Source organism: Acipenser ruthenus, unplaced genomic scaffold (genome assembly GCF_902713425.1).
Source record: "Acipenser ruthenus unplaced genomic scaffold, fAciRut3.2 maternal haplotype, whole genome shotgun sequence".
NCBI lineage: Eukaryota > Metazoa > Chordata > Actinopteri > Acipenseriformes > Acipenseridae > Acipenser > Acipenser ruthenus.
The window spans coordinates 15723-40455 of record NW_026708152.1 but is presented as its reverse complement, the minus strand read 5'-3'; the positions used below and the strand labels follow the sequence as shown (position 1 = coordinate 40455).

The 24733-nt window shown below is 50.8% G+C and overlaps 2 protein-coding genes across 5 annotated transcripts; one reads left to right on the top strand and one right to left on the bottom strand.

Annotated features, from left to right (window-relative positions):
• The first annotated feature begins 708 nt into the window (after positions 1-708).
• On the top strand, positions 709-6067 carry LOC117434049 (uncharacterized). Of its 3 annotated transcripts, none has more exons than XM_034056578.3 (5): positions 709-797; positions 2078-2227; positions 2488-2688; positions 3163-3237; positions 3576-6067. In XM_034056578.3, exons 2-5 carry the CDS (start codon positions 2120-2122, stop codon positions 5943-5945), a joined length of 2754 nt encoding a protein of 917 aa, XP_033912469.3. In that variant the 5' UTR covers positions 709-797; positions 2078-2119; the 3' UTR covers positions 5946-6067. The 3 variants fall into 3 exon arrangements, with proteins under 3 accessions (XP_033912469.3, XP_058876056.1, XP_033912470.3); XM_059020073.1 differs by having other exon boundaries at positions 2078-2253; XM_034056579.3 differs by lacking the exon at positions 709-797 and adding an exon at positions 805-1142.
• Positions 6068-6898: 831 nt separating this feature from the next.
• Positions 6899-23775, bottom strand: LOC117434062 (intermediate conductance calcium-activated potassium channel protein 4). 2 transcript variants are annotated; one of them, XM_059020074.1, is made up of 9 exons: positions 23211-23770; positions 19736-19831; positions 15479-15930; positions 13303-13438; positions 11910-12020; positions 10355-10476; positions 9562-9631; positions 9137-9327; positions 6899-8033 (listed from the first exon to the last, which is right to left on the bottom strand). In XM_059020074.1, exons 1-8 carry the CDS (start codon positions 23574-23576, stop codon positions 9151-9153), a joined length of 1530 nt encoding a protein of 509 aa, XP_058876057.1. In that variant the 5' UTR covers positions 23577-23770; the 3' UTR covers positions 6899-8033; positions 9137-9150. The 2 variants fall into 2 exon arrangements, with proteins under 2 accessions (XP_058876057.1, XP_058876058.1); XM_059020075.1 differs by lacking the exon at positions 11910-12020 and having other exon boundaries at positions 23211-23775.
• Between the last annotated feature and the right edge of the window lie 958 nt (positions 23776-24733).

Sequence of the window (24733 nt, the reverse complement as noted above, 5' to 3'; positions counted from 1 at the left end):
AGGCTCCCGTAACTTTAAACTAACCACCCCAAAAAAAAAACCTGGTCAAGTACTCAGCTAAAAGCTAAAACAAAACTATATCCAAGCCGTTCTGCCCTGGGAAGTCGACTGATCGAATGGATCAGTCGTTGCTGAGGGCCGGCCCCTTCGCACACAAGTGTGCGCTACATATTATTTCAATGTTATCTTTTTATTTCCAGGTGGACAGCCAGCTTTACCTCATTCCACGAGCCGGACCCCAAAGAGCACCCCAGAAGACCCCCGGGGCTCCCCAGATCTCTGTCGACCGCTTCACCGCTCTGAAGAGCTCAGCAAGGAACAACCCAGACTGCAACCCAGACTTTTTTTTTGATGTCATTTTAGTTTAATAAGCCACGCCTCCTTTATATCTATTTGTTCTGTAAAGAAATCGCTCGGTATGGCAGCAGCAATTAAAAGGCGCTATATAATTTACAACCGAGTGTTTTCAAGCAAGATAATTAGAAAAGAAATGGGGGCAAATAATATGGATCCGTGTTAATAAAAAGAAACTATATTTATGCCAAAAAAAAATGGTTTCAAATGTTGTGTTTTGCAAGGTCGTTTTATGTATTATTCTGCAAGCAGCGTGCAAGGAATTGTGGGAACTGTAGTTCCTCCCCTTTTCCACTTCCATACCGGAAGTTGTGAGTCTCTCCCGGAGGCGGGGCAGGGGATTGTGGGATATGTAGTTTCACCCACTTCCTGACAGGAAGAAGGCGTTAAAAAAAACAGGAAGAGAAGGTCCTGAAGACAATTAATGCTGAGCTGCAGACTTGGTAAAAAAAAAAAAAAAAAAAAGGATAAACAAAACGAGATGTTTTTTAATGAAAATATATTATTTGCATTTAAATGTTATCGCTTAGTAATAATAATAATTATAATATCACCTACATCTAGCCTTAATAATGTAATTCCATGCTTGTGTTAATTATCCATGCAAACCGACGCTGTGTCATTTCCACGTTTTTGCTAGAAGCGCTTCGCCTATAAACGTATTTAAGAACTGAAGTTCTTAAAATATGTGCATCACAGACGCGTGTGTGTGTGTGCACCGTGCAGGCTGTGCTGAACAGAATTAACACTGAGGAGGAGCGCAGGGAGTTTGCATGTATTTATAGTAGGTAAGCGAGACGCACACACACACGCACACACACACACACACACACACGTGTAAAACAATCTGGTTTACCTGTTTTACTTACAGACAGACCAGCACCGACAGGAGATTTAGGAAAGGCAGTTCTGCGGCAGACCGGACTCGTTCACACTCCCTCTCTAACGCTTTACAATCTCACTGATTTCACTGTTTATTTACACTGTAATATTCTTTAATACTGGTCTGCTTCAAGTTTCCCACAGTAAAAGCGCAGCACAGTGTTATAAAGTATAGTGAAAGCACAGGGAAGCATTGTAAAGCACAGAGAGGTATGATAAAGCATAGGCAAGCATTGTAAAGCACAGAGAGGTGTGGTAAAGCATAGGGAAGCATTGTAAAGCACAGAGAGGTGTGGTAAAGCATAGGGAAGCATTGTAAAGCACAGAGAGGTCTGGTAAAGCATAGGGAAGCATTGTAAAGCACAGAGAGGTCTGGTAAAGCATAGGGAAGCATTGTAAAGCACAGAGAGGTCTGGTAAAGCATAGGGAAGCATTGTAAAGCACAGAGAGGTCTGGTAAAGCATAGGGAAGCATTGTAAAGCACAGAGAGGTATGCTGTAATTATTAGCAGTATGATGATGATGATGATGATGATGACGGTGGTGGGGTTGCTGTAATTATTAGCAGTATGATGATGATGATGATGATGATGTTGATGATGATGATGACGGTGGTGGGGTTGACGGTGGTGTGGTTGCTGTAATTATTAGCAGTATGATGATGATGATGATGATGATGGTGTTGACGGTGGTGGGGTTGCTGTAATTATTAGCAGTATGATGATGTTGATGATGATGATGATGATGATGATGGTGTTGACGGTGGTGGGGTTGCTGTTCTCATGAGTTTGCTGTCCCCCCTGCTGTGTCGGCACGCTGTGTGATCGCTGCCCCTCTCTCAGAACCCCAGCACCGTGGACCCGGGCGCCCGTGTGATCTCCACGATGCTCGCTCCGGCCACGCTCTTCTCCCTCATCCTCCAGAGCGAAATGATCAAGCGCCCCAGCGGCCACGCCCACAGCCAGGAGCCGCGCCACAGCCACGCTGCGCCCGTGAGTCCACCTTCCTTCCTGGAGTAGTGAGTCACTTTGAGCAGCCGCTGAAAGACTGATTTCTCTTAAACAAGAACTATTATTTTTATTATTATTATTATAGATTCACATTTTATTTATATACTGAATTTCTAGTAGCACAGCATAGAGCAGCAGGTATTTCCACTAAGAGTCTTTCTGCAAGAATTCTTTCCTTTATTTACACGTGTGTGTGTTCACTTAATAAAATCAAACTGAAGATCGTAAGGGATGTCTTCCAGGTTGCCACGGTGTCTGGAGTCCCCATGGAAACGGTTGCCGCGGAGAGGGAGGAGGAGCTTGCTGCTGACCCGTCTGCAGGGGTTGCCGAGGAAACGGTGGTGGAGGATGGGGTTACCATGGACGCAGACATGGAGGTGGGGGTGGGGGCAGAGGTGGAGCTGCAGGAAGGGGCCGACAGCGTGGCCCCTGAACTGTCTGTGGTAAGTGTCCTGCGGCGAGAGCCTCAGCAGTGAGTCACCGCGGGGCTGATTCACCCTTTAAGGGACTGGCAGGTTGGATCCGGTCGTCCAAAGTGCCAGTTTCCTCCTCGCGATGCTCGAGTCGCCTCCGAATCCCTGCCTGCGAGAACGGGCCCCGGTTCAGCTAGAAATTGCACACCAGTTCTGTAACTGTTTGAAGCGAGCTGACTCTTATATTTCCCCTGGAGACGTCAGCTGCACTAACTGTTTCTGTCTTATCAGTAACCGATGGCTATTAAGATTTAATACAGTCATTTGATTATTAACACTGAGCACCGTTCAAGACTTGTCGTTCTGATGTGTAGTAATTCATCTTAAATAATTATAATTCATGCAAGGCTCGGGATGTTTCCTAGAACTATGATTCGAATTAATACCACATTCCCCACAGCCCCGACCCCCCCTCTAAATCGGTGTTTGGTTTCTTCCTCGCAGGGGAAGGAGCTCTTCAGCCAATCCAAGTGGGACCTGTCGAGCCTGTCTGATGATTCAAGCGAGGAAGAGGGCAAGGTAGGGGACCCCCCGAGACAGGGGAGCGAGACGGAGGAGGAGGTCCGAGTTCCCTTTCGCCCCCCCCCCCCAAATGGGGCTGGAGGGAGATTTGGGGTTTAGGATCCCCAATTAAACTGGCAATGTAAATAACGTGTGTAATGGTTTCATTCTGTTCATGTGATCGCCCAATAAAACACGCAACTCAGTTCTATTTTCTATAAATGTGTTCAAGACTTGTCATTGATAGCAATTCATATTAAATAATAATGCAGGACCTAGGATAATTGATAGAACGAATTCTAATTAACCCCACATTCCCTCCACCCCTAAATCCTTGTTTGGTGTCCTCCTCGCAGGGGAATGAGTTCCTCAGCCAGTCCAAGTGGGACCTGTCCAGCCTGTCTGCGGATTCGAGCGAGGACGGGTGCAAGACAAGGGGCCCCAGAGCCAGCGGGGCGGGAGCCGGAGGGGGGAGGGTCTGCCGGGAGTGTGGCCGCTCCTTTCCCTCCTGGGAGGAGCTCTCCCTGCACTTCCGGGATCACCAGCCGGAGATGACCTGCAACATCTGCAGGGTGGTCTTCCGCAGGGTCCCGTCGCTGAGACTGCACCTGTCCAACGCACACCGCGACGCCTCCCTGCGCTGCCACTGCGGACAGGCCTTCCCGGCGGTCTGGGACCTCAACCTGCACCTCGCCTCCCACTGCAGCCACCGGGAGCTCCAGTGTGAGCTCTGCCACATGCCCTGCCCCTCCTACGCCAAGCTCAACCAGCACCGGCTGATGCACGCGCCCCGCCCGCCCAGGTACCAGCCCGACAGGACCGCGACTCCCCCCACTGCGGGGGCCTCGCTGGCCGGCTCTCCTCAGGGAGGGTTTCCCAGCAGACCCGTCGAGACGCCATCGCTGCCTCCGACGACGACGCAGGAGGAGGAGTGGGGGGACCACGCCTACGTTTACAAGAACAGGAAGAGGAACAACTTCGCCGTGGTGGTCCGGAGCGTCAACTCCGTGACTCTGCGGTTCCCGCGGGATTCCGTGGCGGAGGAAAACCGGGATAAGAAAATCCACGTGGTGGTGGTGAGGAACGTGACGGGGAGGAAGACTGAGGGAATCAAACAGGAAGAAGGGGGCGGGGACGGGGATGGGAGACCCGCACAGGTTCAGGGTTACCGGGCGATAGAACACCCTGCTGAAGAGGAGGAGGAGGAGGAGGAGGATGTGAAACCGGACGTGTCCTCTCTGGTGCCGCCGCTCCCGGCTGCCCTCTCCAGTCCCGCGCTGCGTTCACAGGACGCTCTGAAAGAGGAGGAGAGCTCCTGCCCGCCCGCACTCCCGGACCCCGCGCTCGGGGACTCAGAGACAGAGAGCATCGCGGAGTCGAACCCGGTCCTCCCCGAGAGCTCCAGCGACTCAGACAGCTTACCCCAGGGTGACTCGGAGTTCAACCCAGGGGAGGTCTCAGACGCGTCCAGCGAGGACTCCTCCTTCTCCAGCGGGAACTCCAGCGGCTCGTCCTACAGGCCCAGGAAGAGGCGTGGCTCCAGCGGCGTCGGGGGCGGGACCGGGCGAAACCAGCCGCGCTCCTTTCAGAAACCGCCGAGACCCATTCGGCCCAACCCCAGCAGCACGACCGCTCCCCCTGCTGCCGACACGGCTTCACACACAGCGTCCCCGTCCAAGTGCCCGCACTGCGGCATCGCCTACAGCAGCCCTTCTTTGATGCTGCGCCACGCCCAGAGCTGCCCCGAGCGGCCGGTCACCGTGGCGTGCGAGCTCTGCTCCCTGACCTTCCCCAGCCAAAACAGTCTGATCCAGCACAAGGCGCAGGGTCACCACTGTGTGCGCATGTACGCCTGCCACCTCTGCAGGGAGGTCTTCCCGGACTTCGTCATCTTCAGCCGGCACGATTGCCCGTCCCTCAACTCGCCATCCTCGTCTCGACAGCTACCAACGTCCGCTGCTGTCCAGGGCTCCAGCCCGGGGGCGGTCACGCACGATGCTCGAGGCTCGCCAGCAGTGGCCCTCATCAGCCCTCCTCCTCCTCCTCCTCCTCTGCAGTCTGCCAACACCGCACCCCAGCTTGTGCTTCAACCTCCCGCCCCCGACCCTAACGTGGCAACAGACGTATATCCGATCAGCGGGACGCTTCTCAGTACAAATGTCGCCTCCTCCAGTCCCTCACCGAATCCTAATCCTAGCCCCGATCCCCACCCAGCTCCAAACCCGGAGCCTCTGAAGATCCTGGGGCTCTACGTCAACCTGAGCAAGGAGTCGACCTCAGAAGCAGGCCCCCTCGCTCCCTCCACCCCCCCCGCCCCCCGACGCTGCCTGCCCCGGGGTGTGCTGTTTGAGTGCCGGCAGTGCGGCGCCAGCTCCCCCCAGCCCTCCCTGCCAGTGCGACACCGCTACCTGCACCGGGGCCCCCGGGCTCACCGCTGCCAGTGCGGCAAGGCGTTCACACGCAGCCTGCATCTCCTCCGACATCAGGTGTGCCACGCCGAGAACAGCCGCTACATCTGCGGGCCCTGCGGGGCCACCTTCACAGGGGCCTCGCGCCTCGCTCGCCACAAGAAGAGGAAGAGGAGGAGGAGGAGGAACAGGAAGGGGACGAGACGGAGGGCGTGTCAGGACCCCTTCAGGTGCGTCTGCGGGCTGCCTTTTAAAAAGCCAGCCGCCTACCTCTGGCATAAACTGAAGAATTCGAAATCCAGGGCTAAGAAGCCTTAAGTGGGCTGCCCTGGCTGGTTTTGTTTGTTTTTGTTGGGATTCTTGTATGGAGTATTGTACATATGCATAGTTTTTTGGGGTTTTTTTTGCATTTTGTAATAAAATCTCAAGTGAAAGGTAAATTTATTGTCTTATAGAGTTTTTGTTTCCTGTAACGTGGTATGAAGTAGACTTTCCCAGCTTCTTCAAAATGACAGAATATTCAAAACGTGACAGCCAAACCCTCCCCCCCCCCTCATGCAGTGCAAAGAAAAACGGGGCACAGTCATTTTTCATTTCATGTAGACGTATTTAATCAATAGAAAACAAATCAATCTGTACAGGGATTAAGTGCCGTCGTGGGTAAAAAAACAACAAAACCAACAGCAAAGCTGCCAGCGTTTCCATTCCTGCAGGACGGGGGTCCCTCACCTCCCCGTCTTCAATACCCAACAGAAAGGCAGCTGCGTCTGCACAGCTTCAAGAAAACAGGAACTGCAGAGGCCTGTACGAGAACAGCAGCGACCGACATGCAAGCACTGTGCCTGCCCCCTCCCGGGGAGTGAGCGTTCACTGTGTGTCTGTGATCTACATTCAAGCACTGTGCCTGCCCCCTCCCGGGGAGTGAGCGTTCACTGTGTGTCTGTGATCTATATTCAAGCACTGTGCCTGCCCCCTCCCGGGGGGTGAGCGTTCACTGTGTGTCTGTGATCTACATTCAAGCACTGTGCCTGCCCCCTCCCGGGGAGTGAGCGTTCACTGTGTGTCTGTGATCTACATTCAAGCACTGTGCCTGCCCCCTCCCGGGGAGTGAGCGTTCACTGTGTTCAGTAACTCGGCGGTCTGGTTCCAGTTTGAATTGCCCAGTTCAGTAACTCTGCGGTCTGGTTCCAGTTTGAATCGCCCAGTTCAGTAACTCTGCGGTCTGGTTCCAGTTTGAATTGCCCAGTTCAGTAACTCTGCGGTCTGGTTCCAGTTTGAATCGCCCAGTTCAGTAACTCTGCGGTCTGGTTCCAGTTTGAATCGCCCAGTTCAGTAACTCTGCGGTCTGGTTCCAGTTTGAATCGTCCAGTTCAGTAACTCGGCGGTCTGGTTCCAGTTTGAATCGTCCAGTTCAGTAACTCGGGCGGTCTGGTTCCAGTTTGAATCGTCCAGTTCAGTAACTCTGCGGTCTGGTTCCAGTTTGAATCGTCCAGTTCAGTAACTCGGCGGTCTGGTTCCAGTTTGAATTGTCCAGTTCAGTAACTCTGCGGTCTGGTTCCAGTTTGAATCGTCCAGTTCAGTAACTCGGCGGTCTGGTTCCAGTTTGAATCGTCCAGTTCAGTAACTCTGCGGTCTGGTTCCAGTTTGAATCGCCCAGTTCAGTAACTCTGCGGTCTGGTTCCAGTTTGAATTGTCCAGTTCAGTAACTCGGCGGTCTGGTTCCAGTTTGAATCGTCCAGTTCAGTAACTCTGCGGTCTGGTTCCAGTTTGAATCGTCCAGTTCAGTAACTCTGCGGTCTGGTTCCAGTTTGAATCGTCCAGTTCAGTAACTCTGCGGTCTGGTTCCAGTTTGGTCAAATTTAAAAACCGCTTTACTCTTTTAAAAAAAAAAAAAAAATTAATATACTTCCACGTTTAAAAATGTTTTTTAAAAATAATAAGACACTGTGCGGTATTTTGAGTAAATACGCTTGGTATTTTCTCAAAAAAAAGAAGAGCTGCAATTTTTTCTGAATTTCACCCTAAATGAATGTTCACTCTGCCCCTAATAAAGCAATTCCTGAACCGCGGGATAATCACAAGGCCGGTGGCAGATCCGATCAGAGGGGGTCCCAAGCCGTGCTGTGAAACGCTCTAAAATAAACCAATAATCATCCAGCTGTGACTTTTCACAGGGGTCAGGGCTGTTCCCCCCCTCGCTGTTCACGTCACAGTCTGCGTTTAAAACAAACAACGGATTCCTCCTTCAGTCGCGTCAGAGAGAGGGGCGTGGTTTTCCTGAGTTTCCTCATCAGAGTCCCGTGGCTGTTCAGAAGCTGTAGTCTGCCCCCTGGTGTTTGGAGGATATAGAACAGCAGCTGCTCTGGTCCAGTCTTGTTGGACAGACGGGTGACTGGAGACGTACACCTGCGCAAAGAAGGAAAGACAATGAGGGCAGCAGCGTGGAGTCGTGGTTAGGGCTCTGGACTCTTGACCGGAGGGTCGTGGGTTCAATCCCAGGTGGGGGGACACTGCTGCTGTACCCTTGAGCAAGGTACTTTACCTAGATTGCTCCAGTAAAAACCCAACTGTATAAATGGGTAATTGTATGTAAAAATAATGTGATATCTTGTAACAATTGTAAGTCGCCCTGGATAAGGGCGTCTGCTAAGAAATAAATGATAATAATAATAACAATATTTGGCTATAATATAAATATTTGATATTTAGCCATTTAGCAACTCACAGAGACTAGGGTGTGAACACCTGCTGCAGAGTCGCTTCCAATAGGAGCTCAGTTTTGACGTCTCATCCGAGGGACGGAGCACAAGGAGGTGAAGTGACTCGCTCAGGGTCACACACAGCGAGTCAGTGGCTGAGCTGGGATTTGAACCGGGGGACCTTCCTGGTGTCAAGCCCTTGTCTTTAACCACTGGATCACCAAGCCTCCAAATACATGAACTGGTTAAAGCTCATTAATAAAACAGGGAGTTAGTCAAGTTTATCGACTGGCTTTTTTTTCTTTGCTGAGTGTTGCTAGTGAGTGAGGAGCATCCTGCTGGATTCTGACTCCTGGGACAGAGAGCAGATTGCGTTTATTTTTTTAAAACTCTCTCTCTATTCAACATCAGCACTGTTTGTCCTCATCCACTAGGTGGCACTGGAGTACTGTACACTATTTATTGGAGCATTGATCTGCTCACAGAGAAAGTATTTCTGAGGCACCAATTTGGATCAACTCGAACCACCAGAACAGCAAGGTGCAGATCACAGCGCTGCCCAGCATGGAAATAAGGTGTGATCCATTCCTGGTTTCACTCGGAGTTTAATAATAAGACACACCTGAGCTTGTTAGCTAGACACACTGGGGGCTGATCAAGCTGGTAGTAAAACCTGGACTGGATGACACTGCTGTGCAATAGGAGTCTGATTTCCATTCCTGTTGTTCATGGTGAAATGATCTCCACTTCCTAAGTATCCAGACACTCAAACACCTTGGCACTCAGCCCCGCCCCCCCCCGGCCCCTCACCCTCTCTCTGGGCTCTACGCAACGCTGTTCCCCCCGGCTCTGTGCTGCAGGGCTCTGGAGATGAGCTGCGATGTTTCCTGGAAGGCTCTGCTCAGCTCGTCCATCTTCTGCTCCATGGAGACAATCCTCCGCTCCATCTCCTTGTACGAGGTGCTCCAGTTCCCATTGAGATCAGACATCATCACCTGCAGCTGCGCAGACAGCCAGAGAGAAACAGGGACACATCGTCACATGCAGAACACACAGAGAGTGACACAGAGACACGCACAGGCAGACACAGGGACACCAGGGGAGACTGGAGGCTTGATGCAGCACTAGATCTCCCTGCGGTTTCCTGGAACCAGGTTTCAAGCCGCTGTTCCTTAAAAAGAGGCTTCGTCTTCAGAAATCACAACGACGAGCCGGAGAGCTGCTCCAGCACGTACCTTGGACAGGTCCACCATTTCATTGGCGTGATCTCTCAGCTTCCTCTGCTTCAGCCTCGCCTCCCGAAATCTGGCAAAGGTAAAGTCAAAAGGTTTTTAGGACAGGATTGCATTTCACAGCAACACAGCAACTGTGAACACACGCTGACGAGCTGTGCCTGGAAAAAAAAAAGACGCTTGACTAATCAGGATATCCTAAACAAAACAGCAATTAAAAATAAAAAGACAGAACTAATTATAGAAACACACACATGCGTGGGAGAGCGATCAATTAGGACGCGCCCCGAAACTAATTTTAATCACCAATGAAGGTGAATCCGAGAGGAAGCCACAAGGCAACACCCTGACATGCTGACACACACACACCCTGACACACACACACCCTGACACACACACACACACACACACACACACACACACACACACAAACCCGCTGGTCAGGTCACGCTGGTCTATCGGAGATAGTCAATTCAAACACATCTGTGCTTCCTGTGTTCATAGCTTGAGAAGGAAGCCTCCGAGCCAGCCAGGGAGTCGCGCCGCACCCACCGCACTGACGGCACAGCCGAGGAAGTGACAGAGGACGGGGCGATTATAGAAATCATTACAGAGCGATCCTCAGTGCAGGACAAGACCACCGTCAAAACACACACACACCCCTTAGGGAAGCATGCAGGGAAATCACCAGGGGCAGAAAAACTAAACCAAAGGCAGGGAGGGAATGGCAATGCAGCATTGCCCTCAAAAACTCCACACTCAAATACTTGTGTGTGTGAGTCTCTGTCTCACTCACACTCGGATGGCCTCCAGCAGTCGTCTCTGGTTCCTCCTGTTTTCTCCGCTGTCTCTCCTGCCTCTGCCGCTCCTGTGCAGCAGCCAGCACTCCCTCAGCACGTTGGCCGCTGCGCTGCGGATCTGCACACAGAGACAAAGCACAGGGGTCACGGGGGTCCCAGAGCATGCCCCCCCCCCCCCCCCCCCCGCTATGCCAACAAATGCACCTTGAATCTAACCTATCCTCTGTACCCCTCACCCCGCTCAGGTTTTATTCTTGAAAAACCAACACGCGCAAACAGCAGAGGCTCTCCGCGACGCGCGGCGGGTTTCCAAGCAGGTGAATCCTGTCGTGAATCCTGTCCTGCCTGGTGCTCAAGGTTATCTCTCTCTCTATTGTTTCCTCCGATGAAGCGCTGGCCCGCGGATCTAAATACAGACTCGTCCTGTGCCATCCCGTTCCCATGCGGCCGTGCGCAAAGACAAACGGCCGGAGGAGCTCACTGTGCCGGGAAGACTGGAAAACATGACGCTCCAGGAAACGAGGTTACGTTCCCTGTTTGTTTCGGAAAGTGACAAAAAACGCAGGCGCTTTGTAAAATGCTATTTTAAAAAAGCGCAGGCCAGGGATGACGAGCACCCGGAGTCAGGTCGCTTTCCTGCAGCGCTGCGGCGTGCTGTGTGCGTATAGCTGCGTCGTTATTGGTGTGCGGGTAGTTTATTATAGGACACTCTCAATTGAAAGCTGCGGCCGCTACGCTTGCAATCATCTCCGAGAGTAGATATCGCGCTCAGGACTGTCAAAAGCGAAACGTTTCATCCACGATCGCTTCTCTATAAAGAGATGAACAGCCTGCTTTCAGAAGGCGCGTCGTTGTGACGCGCAGTTCACCCCCTTAGTCTCTGTATATCGCTTTGGATAAAACGCGTCTGCTAAATCAGGCTTTCCCCACCCCGGTCCCGGGACCCCCCTGTGTGTGCTGGCTTTCATTCCAACTGACCCCTCAATGACTGAACTAGGCTCTTCATTGAAATGATCATTTGATTAAATTAGACCCTTTTAAATTGTTTTTCAGCTCTTAAAGAGTTTCAGATGTCATTTTGTAAGTAACTTGAACAGACACAGGGGGTCCCGGGGCTGGGGAAACCCTGTGCTAAATGACTAATTAATAATAATAATAATAATAATAATAATAATAATAATAATAATAATAATAATACAGCGTGCCTATAGAAATAAACACACTCCTTAATTTCAATACCACAGTGTATTCTCTGATGCAATATTAATGTTCATATTCTCTACGTGCAATATCTGAATGTTTGTGACGTATCATAATAAAAACGTTAAACGTTAATATGCGTTTGATGCAGATGTTTTAGAATGGCCATATCTTAAAATATGTACTGAATATATTGGCGCATGCATCTCTCTCTCTCTCTCTCTCTCTCTTTCTCTCTCTCTCTCTCTCTCTCTCTATATATATATATATATATATATATATATATATATATACACGCACACGCACACGCACACGCACACGCACGCTATGACCTCGCCCGTGCTGTCCTACCTTCTTGGTGTGCTTGATGTCCATCATGAACTGATGCACGTGTTTCTCAGCCTTGCTGAGCGACAGGTTTTTTGCGACGACAGCAACCAGCATGGCGGTGCACCCCACTCCCTACAGACAGCACGGGAGAGACGGTTCAAAATAATACCGTAGAAAAAAACAAAACCAAAACAAAAACAACACGTTGCTATGGCTCTCATCCCAGCGCGTCACCATTCAACTGAAGAGCGAGCTCACGGGTCATCCGCTATTAGTGTTATTAACTCATCAGCCGCTAGGAGGAGCTCCATTGCAACGTGCGGTGAATATCTAGCTGCGTCTCTTAAACGAGGGACACTGATTATTTACAGGAGCTGCCTGTCTGAAACAGGTGCACCGTTTACCAGGGAACTCCCGTGGATCCATCCAAAAAAACAACACACACACACACGCACAGAGCACAGAGCACAGAGCACAGAGCACAGCACAGAGCACTGCGCAGCGAGATAGCAGCGCACACACACACACAGAGCACTGAGCACAGAGCACAGAGCGGCGAGATAGCAGCGCACACACACACCCAGCTGCACTCAGCTTGCCTAGTTCCTTCACATCAGAAATAGCTCCGTCATACAGAATACAAGCAAGTATAGCCGACCTGTTACCTGCGAGTCCCACGGGCAGGCTTGAGAGCGAGAGAGAGAGAGAGAGAGAGCGAGAGAGAGAGAGAGAGTCAGTTAGCAGTGCTAGCAGTAGATTGATGCCAGGCTGTGGCTGTGGGATGGTTCACAGTGGGGTGACAATGGATCAGTCCACAGTCTCCGATTTCACATGCACAGCAATTCGAAACAGAAGCAACGGGGCGCTGCAGCACATTCGCACAGCGCTGGGTACGCGGAGCGCAAGTCTCACACCGCCTCGCTAGTCTTCTCTGGGGTGCTGTGCAGGAGTTGTATGAAGTCCCCAGTCCCAGAGTCTCTAGAGCAGCACACGGCTTCCCTCGTGTGGTTTATTGATCACCCCAGTGAGTCGCTTCGCTTTATCTGCAACCGGCCGAGATCAAAGGACGCGGCTCCACCCAACCCAGCACCAGCCAGCGAGAGGGGGAGAGGTGGGAGGGAGAGTGGTAGGGTAGGGGAGGGAGGGAGGCAGAAAGAAGGAGAGAAGCCCATCGGCACACACACTGAGTCATTACACCCCTATCTATGAGGAAGCACTGCAGGCAGGGAGGGGAATTAAACCCACTGCATAGCGGTTTGATCCATTCCTGGTTTTACTACGAGTTTGATAATGAGACACACCTGAGCTTGCTACTCTATCTGAACGCGCCGCGTCTAAATCGAGCTGGTAGTAAAACCTGGAAGTGGGTGAAGCCTCTGCGCAGGTTTCTCTCGGCTCGGAAGCGTGTTCCTACCATGACTCCGGTGAGCAGGCACACCGTCTTCCCGCAGGTGGTCTGGGGGGTGATGTCTCCGTACCCGATCGTCAGGAAGGTGATGGCGATGAGCCACATCGTGTCCTCCATCCTGCCCACGGAGGCTTCGCTCTGCCTGCAGGGGCACAGCGCTCGTCAGAGGGGGACTGGAGCCAGCCGGAGCCTCGGCCCGCTGAACTGGGCAGAGAGGCGAGGGCTGGAGGCTGAATCAACACCTGACCCTTCAGCCGAAGACCGGGCTCCGCTGACAAGAAGGGTGTCAGTACAGCGCGCGCGCCCACGCATACACACACACACACACACACACACACACACACAGTCTCTCTCTCACACACACACACACACACACACACACACACACACACACACACACAGTCTCTCTCACACACGCACACACACACACACAGAGTCTCTCTCTCACACACACACACACACACACACACACAGTCTCTCTCTCACACACACACACACACACACACAGTCTCTCACACACACACACACACACACACACAGTCTCTCTCACACACACACACACACACACACACACACAGTCTCTCTCTCACACACACACACACACAGTCTCTCACACACACACACACACACACAGTCTCTCTCACACACACACACACACACACAGTCTCTCTCTCTCACACACACACACACACACACACAGTCTCTCTCACACACACACACAGTCTCTCTCTCTCACACACACACACACACACACACACTCTCTCTGTATTTTTTTTTTATTACCATTAAACTGCATTTTTTTATTTTTTATTACAGCTTGCTTTATCTTTCTAGAGCTCAGTTATTTCACTCTGGTTTTCCGTCTCCAGTTCGGAGTGTCTGGTTATGTCTCCACAGCAGCTCAAGTGGACTGGGGGTCCGTGACCCCCACAAACAAGCCAGTAACCCTCAACAGAACTCGCTGACATCTCTCCAAGTGCAACTCTAACCACTAACGTCCCCCCCCCCCCACACATCCACAGCAGGTGCAAGAAATGCTCATTTGTTCTATGTGTTACATTGTTACAGGGGGGACCAGGTTAATGGTTGCACTCGGGTGTACCAGCGGTAGTTAGAGAGATGCTGGGAGAGCTCTATTGAGGGCAGAGTGGAGCCTGAAACCTCTGAATGAGTCACCAGGATGACTGGAACAGAGAATGACACGCAGTGTTTCACAGGAGAAGGAGACGGTAGCTCAGAGAAGCGCTGCGTCGGAGACACATGCCGACAGGTTTATTTTCAGGTCCTCTATTTACTGCAGTGTCAGTGTCTGCAGCGTCAGCTCTTTGCTTTCTTGTGCAATGCCAGACAGCGCTCCTCAGTGCCCAGCGAGCTGCAGGGCTCTGTCTGCTTGCAGAGAGACAGCGTTCCCTTTTTCCCCAGGCGAGGAAGTGAAACCTGTTCTTTAGTTTTCTTTTTAGTTTCTTCCTGTCTGTTTTACTGGTTTCACTCCAACAGATTAATTAAAAACTGACCTCAGTTATATACTGTCCTCTCTGTGCTTTACAATGCTTCCCTATGCTTTACCAGACCTCTCTGTGCTTTACAATGCTTCCCTATGCTTTACCAGTCCTCTCTATGCTTTACAATGCTTCCCTATGCTTTACCAGTCCTCTCTATGCTTTACAATGCTTCCCTATGCTTTACCAGTCCTCTCTATGCTTTACAATGCTTCCCTATGCTTTACCAGTCCTCTCTATGCTTTACAATGCTTCCCTATGCTTTACCAGACCTCTCTGTGCTTTACAATGCTTCCCTATGCTTTACCAGTCCTCTCTATGCTTTACAATGCTTCCCTATGCTTTACCAGTCCTCTCTATGCTTTACAATGCTTCCCTATGCTTTAGCACACCTCTCTGTGCTTTACAATGCTTCACCAGACTTATCTGTGCTTTACAATGCTTCCCTATGCTTGACCAGACTTCTCTGTGCTTTACAATGCTTGCCTATGCTTTACCAGACTTCTCTGTGCTTTACAATGCTTGCCTATGCTTTACCATGCCTCTCTATGCTTTACAATGCTTGCCCATGCTTTAGCACCCCTCTCTGTGCTTCCCCATGCTTTGCACCGTGCTGCATGACTGTGAGGAGCACCGTTCGAAGGAGCTCCCTCAGCAGACAGGCACCTCTGCGGCTCACTCACCTCTCGCAGAGAGTGAGGAGCCAGGAGGCGGTGAGCCAGAAGCAGACGATGAAGGCGAGCAGCGTGCGGCCGGGGTGGGTGTTCATCAGCACCTTGAGCACGAAGCGGAACTGGAAGTCGATGTTGTTGAGGGAGCCGATGCTCCTGTAGGAGGCGCTCAGGAGGGTCTTGCTGTGCAGCAGCAGGGCGCGGTGCACCAGGTACAGCCGCAGGAACATCAGGAAGCAGGGCAGCAGCTCCCAGGCCGCCAGGGAGCAGACGAGAGGGGAGGGGAGCGTGGCGTTCCAGCCCCCTCCCCGCCTCACCCCCTCCCCGTCCTCCCAGCTCCCCGGAAGCCAGACCAATGGGAGAGGGTGCAGGGCGCACACCCCCAGCTCGAGGGAGATGGAGAGGACGCGACGGGCAGTCAGGGCGATGCGCCAGTCCTCCACAGAGTGATCGATCATGAACACCTGCGTGGAGAGACAGGCAGACAAAGAGTCACATCACGGAGGGACAGAATTACTTCCACACACACACACACTTTTGTTCCACTGAGTAACAGCACTGCCTTTGCGAACAGAGGAGGCTGGACCCGCGACCCGGGGTCTTAACCACAATGCAAAAGAGCCTGTGCCGGGTGATACTCTGCTCCCTGGGAAAGGCAGCCAGACAGATCTGATGAGCCGGGTCGTGCGCTGGCACCGGTCCCAGTCAGAAACCTGAGCCTCTGGACCTCCGCACGCACCGCGGAGCTGCCAGATGACTGTCGAAGCCGTGCCGAGGAAAGCAACATGAGTCAGTCTCCAGCCTGCCCCTCGGCACCTCTCTCATCAGCACGGTCTGCATGAGCACAGGTCAGCTTTACAATCCCTTCCCTCAGCACTGTCTGCATGACCCACCCTTTACAATCCCTTCACTCCCCTCCCCTCAGCACTGTCTGCATGACTGAGCTTTACAATCCCTTCCCTCAGCACTGTCTGCATGGCTGAGCTTTACAATCCCTTCACTCCCCTCCCCTCAGCACTGTCTGCATGACTGAGCTTTACAATCCCTTCCCTCAGCACTGTCTGCATGACTCACCTTTACAATCCCTTCCCTCAGCACTGTCTGCATGACTGAGCTTTACAATCCCTTCCCTCAGCACTGTCTGCATGACTCACCTTTACAATCCCTTCACTCCCCTCCCCTCAGCACTGTCTGCATGACTGAGCTTTACAATCCCTTCCCTCAGCACTGTCTGCATGACTCACCTTTACAATCCCTTCACTCCCCTCCCCTCAGCACTGTCTGCATGACTGAGCTTTACAATCCCTTCCCTCAGCACTGTCTGCATGACTCACCTTTACAATCCCTTCCCTCAGCACTGTCTGCATGACTGAGCTTTACAATCCCTTCCCTCAGCACTGTCTGCATGACTCACCTTTACAATCCCTTCACTCCCCTCCCCTCAGCACTGTCTGCATGACTGAGCTTTACAATCCCTTCCCTCAGCACTGTCTGCATGACTCACCTTTACAATCCCTTCACTCCCCTCCCCTCAGCACTGTCTGCATGACTGAGCTTTACAATCCCTTCCCTCAGCACTGTCTGCATGACTCACCTTTACAATCCCTTCACTCCCCTCCCCTCAGCACTGTCTAATCACTGGCCCCTCCCTTTAAAGGAACGCGGCCCACCTTCGGATCCATTCTCTCACCTCTTATTAGCTTTAGTAATATATCACTGGCTCCTCCCTTTAAAGGAATGCTGTCCATTTTTACGATCCATTCTCTCACCTCTCATTAGCACTTCCTACATCAGCTCCTTCACCCGCACTGCACATCAAGCAGCAGCCGATGCTTTAAAACCCTTTATCATCCCTCTTATCAGCGCTCGCTACATTATGAATTATTATTAACTATGAGTGAGTCATTCAGCAAACGCTTTTATCCAAAGCGACTCACAGAGACTAGGGGGGGTGAACTCTGCTTCATCAACACCTGCTGCTGCTGCTGCTGCAGAGTCACTTCCAACAGGACCTTGTTGGTTTGACCTCTCACCCCTTATAAAGCTAGCCGACGCTTTTAAACTTGGGGAGGCTGGACGGCGTCCGAGCGAACAGCATACAGAGTTACAAACCCATTATAAAGTGACTAGAAAGACCAAGGGAGCAGTTTCACAAAACACTGCCAGGCACTTCTCACAGGCTGCTCGCTACAGTGGCAAGCGATCAAACCTGCAATATATACATTTTTATTATTTATTTTTATTTTTTTAAAAGATAGAACGACGTAGTAGAAATCCACTCAAAGTCTGCACGATTAAAGGAAAAATTGATTGCATTTAACAGACTGCTTTATCTAGAAAACTTGCCTTGTGAAAGCAGACCCCTGTCTGCCTCCACAGAGCACACCGGCCCTTGAATCAATAGGCAGGCACTGCAGCAGCAGCAGCTGTCCTTATCTGCAGGGCTGCACCCCCTCTGAGCCCTGACTGATAACCTTTCTGGGAGAATGAGGTCTTATCTTTCAGCTCCAGGACATCCTCCCAGCCCCGCTCTCGCCACAGCTGAGCACCCAGCCTGTCTGAGCAGCCCAGCAGACAGGCGTGTGGGTTTCTAATTGGGAGCGCGCGGTTTTTTGTTTTGCAAGTAAATGCAGCTCCTGTCCTTGACGTAGTTTCCCTGTATAAACCTGTGCGTCTGTCTCTGTCGTTGGAGATGTGTGTGAATGCAGGGAGAGGTTTCGAAGCATGCTTTTCTTATTTAAAAACTTTCTTCTGCTTCCTCTTCAGTTCTTATCTAAAATAGTTCCCCTGCATACAAGTCCTTATCAAAGTTCACCAAAGTAAAATTGCATGAGAATTTTGTAGCCCCTCATCCCTCATGCTGTTGCCTTTGTTATACTATGCATTTACCATAGCTTACCATGGGTCACTGTGTTTTAAATATGCTTTACCAGACCTCTCTGTGCTTTACAATGCTTCCCTATGCTTTACCAGACCTCTCTGTGCTTTACAATGCTTCCCTATGCTTTACCAGACCTCTCTGTGCTTTACAATGCTTCCCTATGCTTTACCAGACCTCTCTGTGCTTTACAATGCTTCCCTATGCTTTACCACACCTCTCTGTGCTTTACAATGCTTCCCTATGCTTTACCAGACCTCTCTGTGCTTTACAATGCTTCCCTATGCTTTAGCAGACCTCTCTGTGCTTTACAATGCTTCCCTATGCTTTGTTCCACTTTGCTCTTCCTATGGGACACTTGTATAAGAGGTGTGTTCCTCGGGTGTATCACTGCATCCTCCCGTCCCATTTGCTGGTGTGACTGTGCTGTTTGTGAGCGAGGTTGTGTTTCATGTCTGGGGCCGGATGTTTTCATCCTGTAGAGATGTGTGCTTTTTGGCAGCCGAGCTGTTAACTTTGTACATTTTTCTGCTCCAGGGGGGTTATGTGGCCGCTCATGAAGCTCAGAAGCATGCAGGGTTTACATGGCATTCCCTTTCAGGGACAGGACCAGACAAACACAACATTCCCAGCTTCAGGCAAGCTGGCACACGGCAGCCTTCTGGATGTATACACAGGGTTAGACAATGAATACAGACACTGTCAATATGGGTGGAGGTCCCTACACACCGACTAGCTTTACACGCAGCGCAAACAGTGACGCTCACACAGACACACCCTTCGAAAACTTACCAGGGTACGTTTGCATGCTTTTACTATGCATTTATTACCATGTTATTAAATATGCTTTACCATCCCTCTCTGTGCTTTACAATGCTTCCCTATGCTTTACCAGACCTCTCTGTGCTTTACAATGCTTCCCTATGCTTTACCAGACCTCTCTGTGCTTTACAATGCTTCCCTATGCTTTACCAGACCTCTCTGTGCCTTACAATGCTTCCCTATGGTTTACCAGACCTCTCTGTGCTTTACAATGCTTCCCTATGCTTTACCAGACCTCTCTGTGCTTTACAATGCTTCCCTATGCTTTACCAGACCTCTCTGTGCTTTACAATGCTTCCCTATGCTTTACCAGACCTCTCTGTGCTTCACAATGCTTCCCTATGCTTTACCAGACCTCTCTGTGCTTTACAATGCTTCCCTATGCTTTACCAGACCTCTCTGTGCTTTACAATGCTTCCCTATGCTTTACCAGACCTCTCTGTGCTTCACAATGCTTCCCTATGCTTTACCAGACCTCTCTGTGCTTCACAATGCTTTCACTGTGCTTCACTACACTGTGCAATGCTTTTGCTGTGGGAGACTCTCCTGAGGGTGGAAAGGGTACTCACCCGGATGTCTTTGTAGTGGAACGCCACCAGCAGGCCCAGCAGACACACAGTGGACAGGCTGATCAGCAATCGGACAATGAAGACAGAGACGGAGGCCTACAAGACAGGAGCAGAGCCGCCCAATCAGGATCCCTTCCACCCTGTCCCGCTGCATCACTGAACCTGCAAACAGCAGCACACGCTACGAGCTCCGAGCCTCCACAGCCCCTGCACGGAGCCCCGCGTGCGTGTGCGTGTGCGTGTGCGTGCAGTCAATCACAGACACTCCACCGCAGGCAGGTTTAACAGGTACAGCGAGATCACGAAAGGGTTCAGGGTCTAGATGGCGGTTTAATTGTTTCAAACACTTTAGAACTGGGTTTAGCTACAAAGACCAGTCGTGGAAGGGCCAGCTTCGGGCACCTAAAATGAAAGCCGTCTAATCAAACTCCCAAGACGCTCAATCCTTCACAGAGACAAGCGTTATCCCGCGGTACCCGCGCAGCGCAGACAGGGCGAGCTGCAGAGCTCTGAACTTCTGCACGCCGTTGGCGGAGAGGTGCGCGCGCGCGCTTCCTAATATTTCTTTAATACTGGATCTCTGCCCGGCTGAAACCGATCCGTGGAGCTGCTGACTGGGAGGGGAGATTCAGCAACGTGCTTTCAGGCACATGCATGGAGCCAGCGTGGGACACAACACCGCCACTGCTTTCAGGACTGCCACAAACCCTTCGTGTTAACGGGGCGCCAACCTGCCCCCTCCCCCAAATACATATCCCTACTTCTCATTGGTAGAACAGCTTTCTTGAGACAGTCCTTTATCGTTTTTGTTTTTGTACAGATTCACACTCCCTGGTGTTAGGATCCCACTTGACACCTCATGTTTCAGGTGGGGTCCGAATACCTGCTGCACAGGAAGTGAATCTACAGCGTGGGGGGTGTCAGGATGTGGGGTCCCTAATAGCAGCTGCACAGGGAGAGTGAATCTACAGCTGTCCGATCCATTCCTGGTTTTACTGGGAGTTGAATCGGACGCGCCTGAGCTTGCTGCTTCAGTTTTGCATGTACCACACATGAAGATACCGCCCTGTCGTGCATTGCAGAGCAGACTCGATTCCGGTAAAGGATTCCTTAAATACTCTCGGTAACATATTCCCTTGGCTTGGCAGAATGTTAATACGTAATCGCTGCTCGCGTTACAGAAAACGCCGAGGTGCGAATTGTTTCAAAAATCAAGACTTTAAATAGAACACATAAAATAAAGAGAAAGAGACTTTCAGACCAGAATCAGCCACACACACTGTGTCTCTCACACACACACACACACACAGTGTGTCTCTCACACACACACACACAGTGTGTCTCTCACACACACACACACAGTGTGTCTCTCACACACACACACACAGTGTGTCTCTCTCTCACACACACACAGTGTGTCTCTCTCTCACACACACACACACACACACACACACACACAGTGTGTCTCTCTCTCTCACACACACACACAGTGTGTCTCTCTCTCACACACACACACACACAGTGTGTCTCTCTCACACACACACACACAGTGTGTCTCTCTCTCACACACACACACACACACAGTGTGTCTCTCTCTCACACACACACACAGTGTGTCTCTCTCTCACACACACACACACACACACAGTGTGTCTCTCTCACACACACACACACACACACACAGTGTGTCTCTCTCTCACACACACACACACAGTGTCTCTCTCTCACACACACACACACACAGTGTGTCTCTCTCACACACACACACACAGTGTGTCTCTCTCTCACACACACACAGTGTGTCTCTCTCTCACACACACACACACTCTGTCTCTCTCTCTCTCTCTCTCACACACACTGTCTCTCTTTCTCACTCACACACAAACTGTCTCTCACACAGTCTCTCTCACACACTGTCTCTCTCACACACACTGTCTCTCTTTCTCACTCACACACAAACTGTCTCTCACACAGCCTCTCTGACACACTGTCTCTCTCTTTCTCACTCTCACAAACTGTCTCTCTCACACACTGTCTCTCTTTCTCTCTCACACACACTGTCTGTCTCACACACACTGTGTCTCTCTCACACACACACTGCCTCTCTTTCTCTCTCACACACACTGTCTCTCTTTCTCTCTCACACACACTCAGTCTCTCTCTCTCTCTCTCGTTTAGTGTGAGGGATATTAACATCGTGTCGGCGTGAAGCGCAGAGAAAGTGAAAACCGGCCGCGTGGATTCCAGTTCAAATCGTCCCGTCATTAACGACGCTGAAACACCTCGAGACACACAGCTACCCAATTATTTTGTCTTTCAAAAAAAACCAAAAAAAAAATGTTTCAATGCATCTAGATGTCAGTTAATGAGGGTGACGGTACCTGATGCGTGACGTCATATTTTCAGAGAGTTTCTCTCGTTCCTTAAAATAACAAAATCAGGTTATTCGGGTTTATAGAATGTGATACGAAACAGCTGGAGAGCGCTTCAGGGGACAGTGAAATATATCTTCTGTCTTATATATATATATATATATTAGAGAATGTACTCTTAAACCGCTACTGGCATTACCAACAGTTGACTATAACAATGTATTGTCCCTCTGATTGTATGAAACGCGCCTGCTAGAGCATGCTGGGTAATCACCCTGGACAGGGGCTGTCCGATCAATCATCAAGTTGGAATTGGTATTTCAGAGACGTCATAATAATCGATGCGATTGTTCGGCAGCTTTCATTTGAAGCGACTGGAACACAACAGAGACTTCGACCCGTGTCCTTTCCTGGCGCTTTGAGAAGCTCGGGTTTTTAATAGAATGGTGCTAATTGTAACGCTGATGATCGACGTGTGGGAATCGATTAAAGGGAATTGGAATGAACCCCCCCCCCCCCCCCCCCGGTAGAAATATCAAACGAAACTTCATACGAGGAACGACAATGTGTCGAGTCATTTTCAAATTGCTGCTGCAGCATGTCTAAAGTTAGCAACATCGGTTGAGGCTTTCTTACAAACCTGACTGACGCTGAGAAAAAAAAGCGAGTCTGGATCGCAGTGACAGAGTTCCGCAGCTGAAGTCTGTTACAGAATTCTGAAGGCGAGTTTAGAACAGCGATCCCCAAACCCGGTCCCGGGACCCCCCTGTGTGTGCTGGTTCTCATTCCAACTGAGCTCTCAATGACGGAACTAGAGCCTTCAATGAACCGATCATTAGCTTAATCAGACCTCTTTAATTGTGTTCAGCTTTTTTTAAAATAGTCGGATTAAGTTAATTCTACAATTTTATAAGGAACTTGAAATCGGCAGCTTTTTATAGGAGCCGAGAAGAATTAAAAAGGTCTGGAACTGCAGTTGGAATACAACTCGGCAGACACCTGCGTCCCGGGACCCTGCGCTCGCAAACACACAGATTTCTATTCGTTTATAATGTGTTTTCTCCACCGGGTTGTTCTGTTTGAAGTCTGCTGAAGCAGCCTACCTTGCCGCAGACGAACCAGCAAAGCTCGGTTTGCAGAATCATAAGAAAGATCCCGAAGAGGGCGATGCCGAGCGCCCAGCCGCACAGCCTGCGCTTCTCCTCGGTGAGAAGGGTCCTGTCGCGCAGCTTGAAGAGAGTGGGAGAGCCGAGAGCCGGCATGGTGATTTCAGCGGGCACCTCGCCGTTACTGCTCCCGCTCCCGGACCCGGACCCCGTTCTCAAGTTCACAAGGTCCGAGGTGAGAGGACGCCTCGTTATCAGTTCCATGGTGACGGTCGAGTCTTCTCCTTTCCCCCCTACAGCCGAGCGGCTGCGGGTAGTACAGGGCACAGAGAGTCTGGAGTGTGATAGCGACCTCTGGGGCATCGGTGTGGAGTGTGGTGATGATAGCGATGTGACGGCGTCTAAAACAGCAACACACCCATAACAGCGCGCACACACACACCCAAACACACACACATTGTAACAGCGCACACACACACACACACACACATTGTAACAGCGCACACACACACACACACACACACATTGTAACAGCGCACACACACCCACACACACACATTGTAACAGCGCACACACACACTGTAACAGAGCGCACACACACACTGTAACAGAGCGCACACACACACACATTGTAACAGCGCACACGCACACACACACACACACACACATTGTAACAACGCACACACACACACATTGTAACAGCGCACACACTTGTAAATAAACGCTGGAAGCAGTCAGTGATCAGGCTGCATGCCAGTACAGCGCACACACACACACACACATTGTAACAGCAGTCAGTGATCAGGCTGCATGCCAGTACAGCGCACACACACACACACATTGTAACAGCGCACACCCACACACACACACATTGTAACAGCGCACACACACACACACACACACACATTGTAACACCGCACACGCACACCCACACACACACACATTGTAACAGCGCACACACACACACACATTGTAACAGCGCACACCCACCCACACACACACACACACACATTGTAACAGCGCACACACTTGTAAATAAACGCTGGAAGCAGTCAGTGATCAGGCTGCATGCCAGTACAGCGCACACACACACACACACATTGTAACAGCAGTCAGTGATCAGGCTGCATGCCAGTACAGCGCACACACACACACACACATTGTAACAGCAGTCAGTGATCAGGCTGCATGCCAGTACAGGATACACACACACACACTGTAACAGCAGTCAGTGATCAGGCTGCATGCCAGTACAGGACACACACACACACATTGTAACAGCAGTCAGTGATCAGGCTGCATGCCAGTACAGGATACACGCGTGTTTTCTTGTGTTTTGGTTTTAACGGGTCCGCTCTGCATTCCTCACACGAGCAGGCTGGGAATGGAAAATCCTTGTCACTGTTATTCCAGTTTGTATTCATGATTTACATGCACATGCACTCAGTAAATCAAACACGGGCAAGAGAAGGATCAATATCTATCTAGCTATGTATTATTATTATGAATGATATCCTATA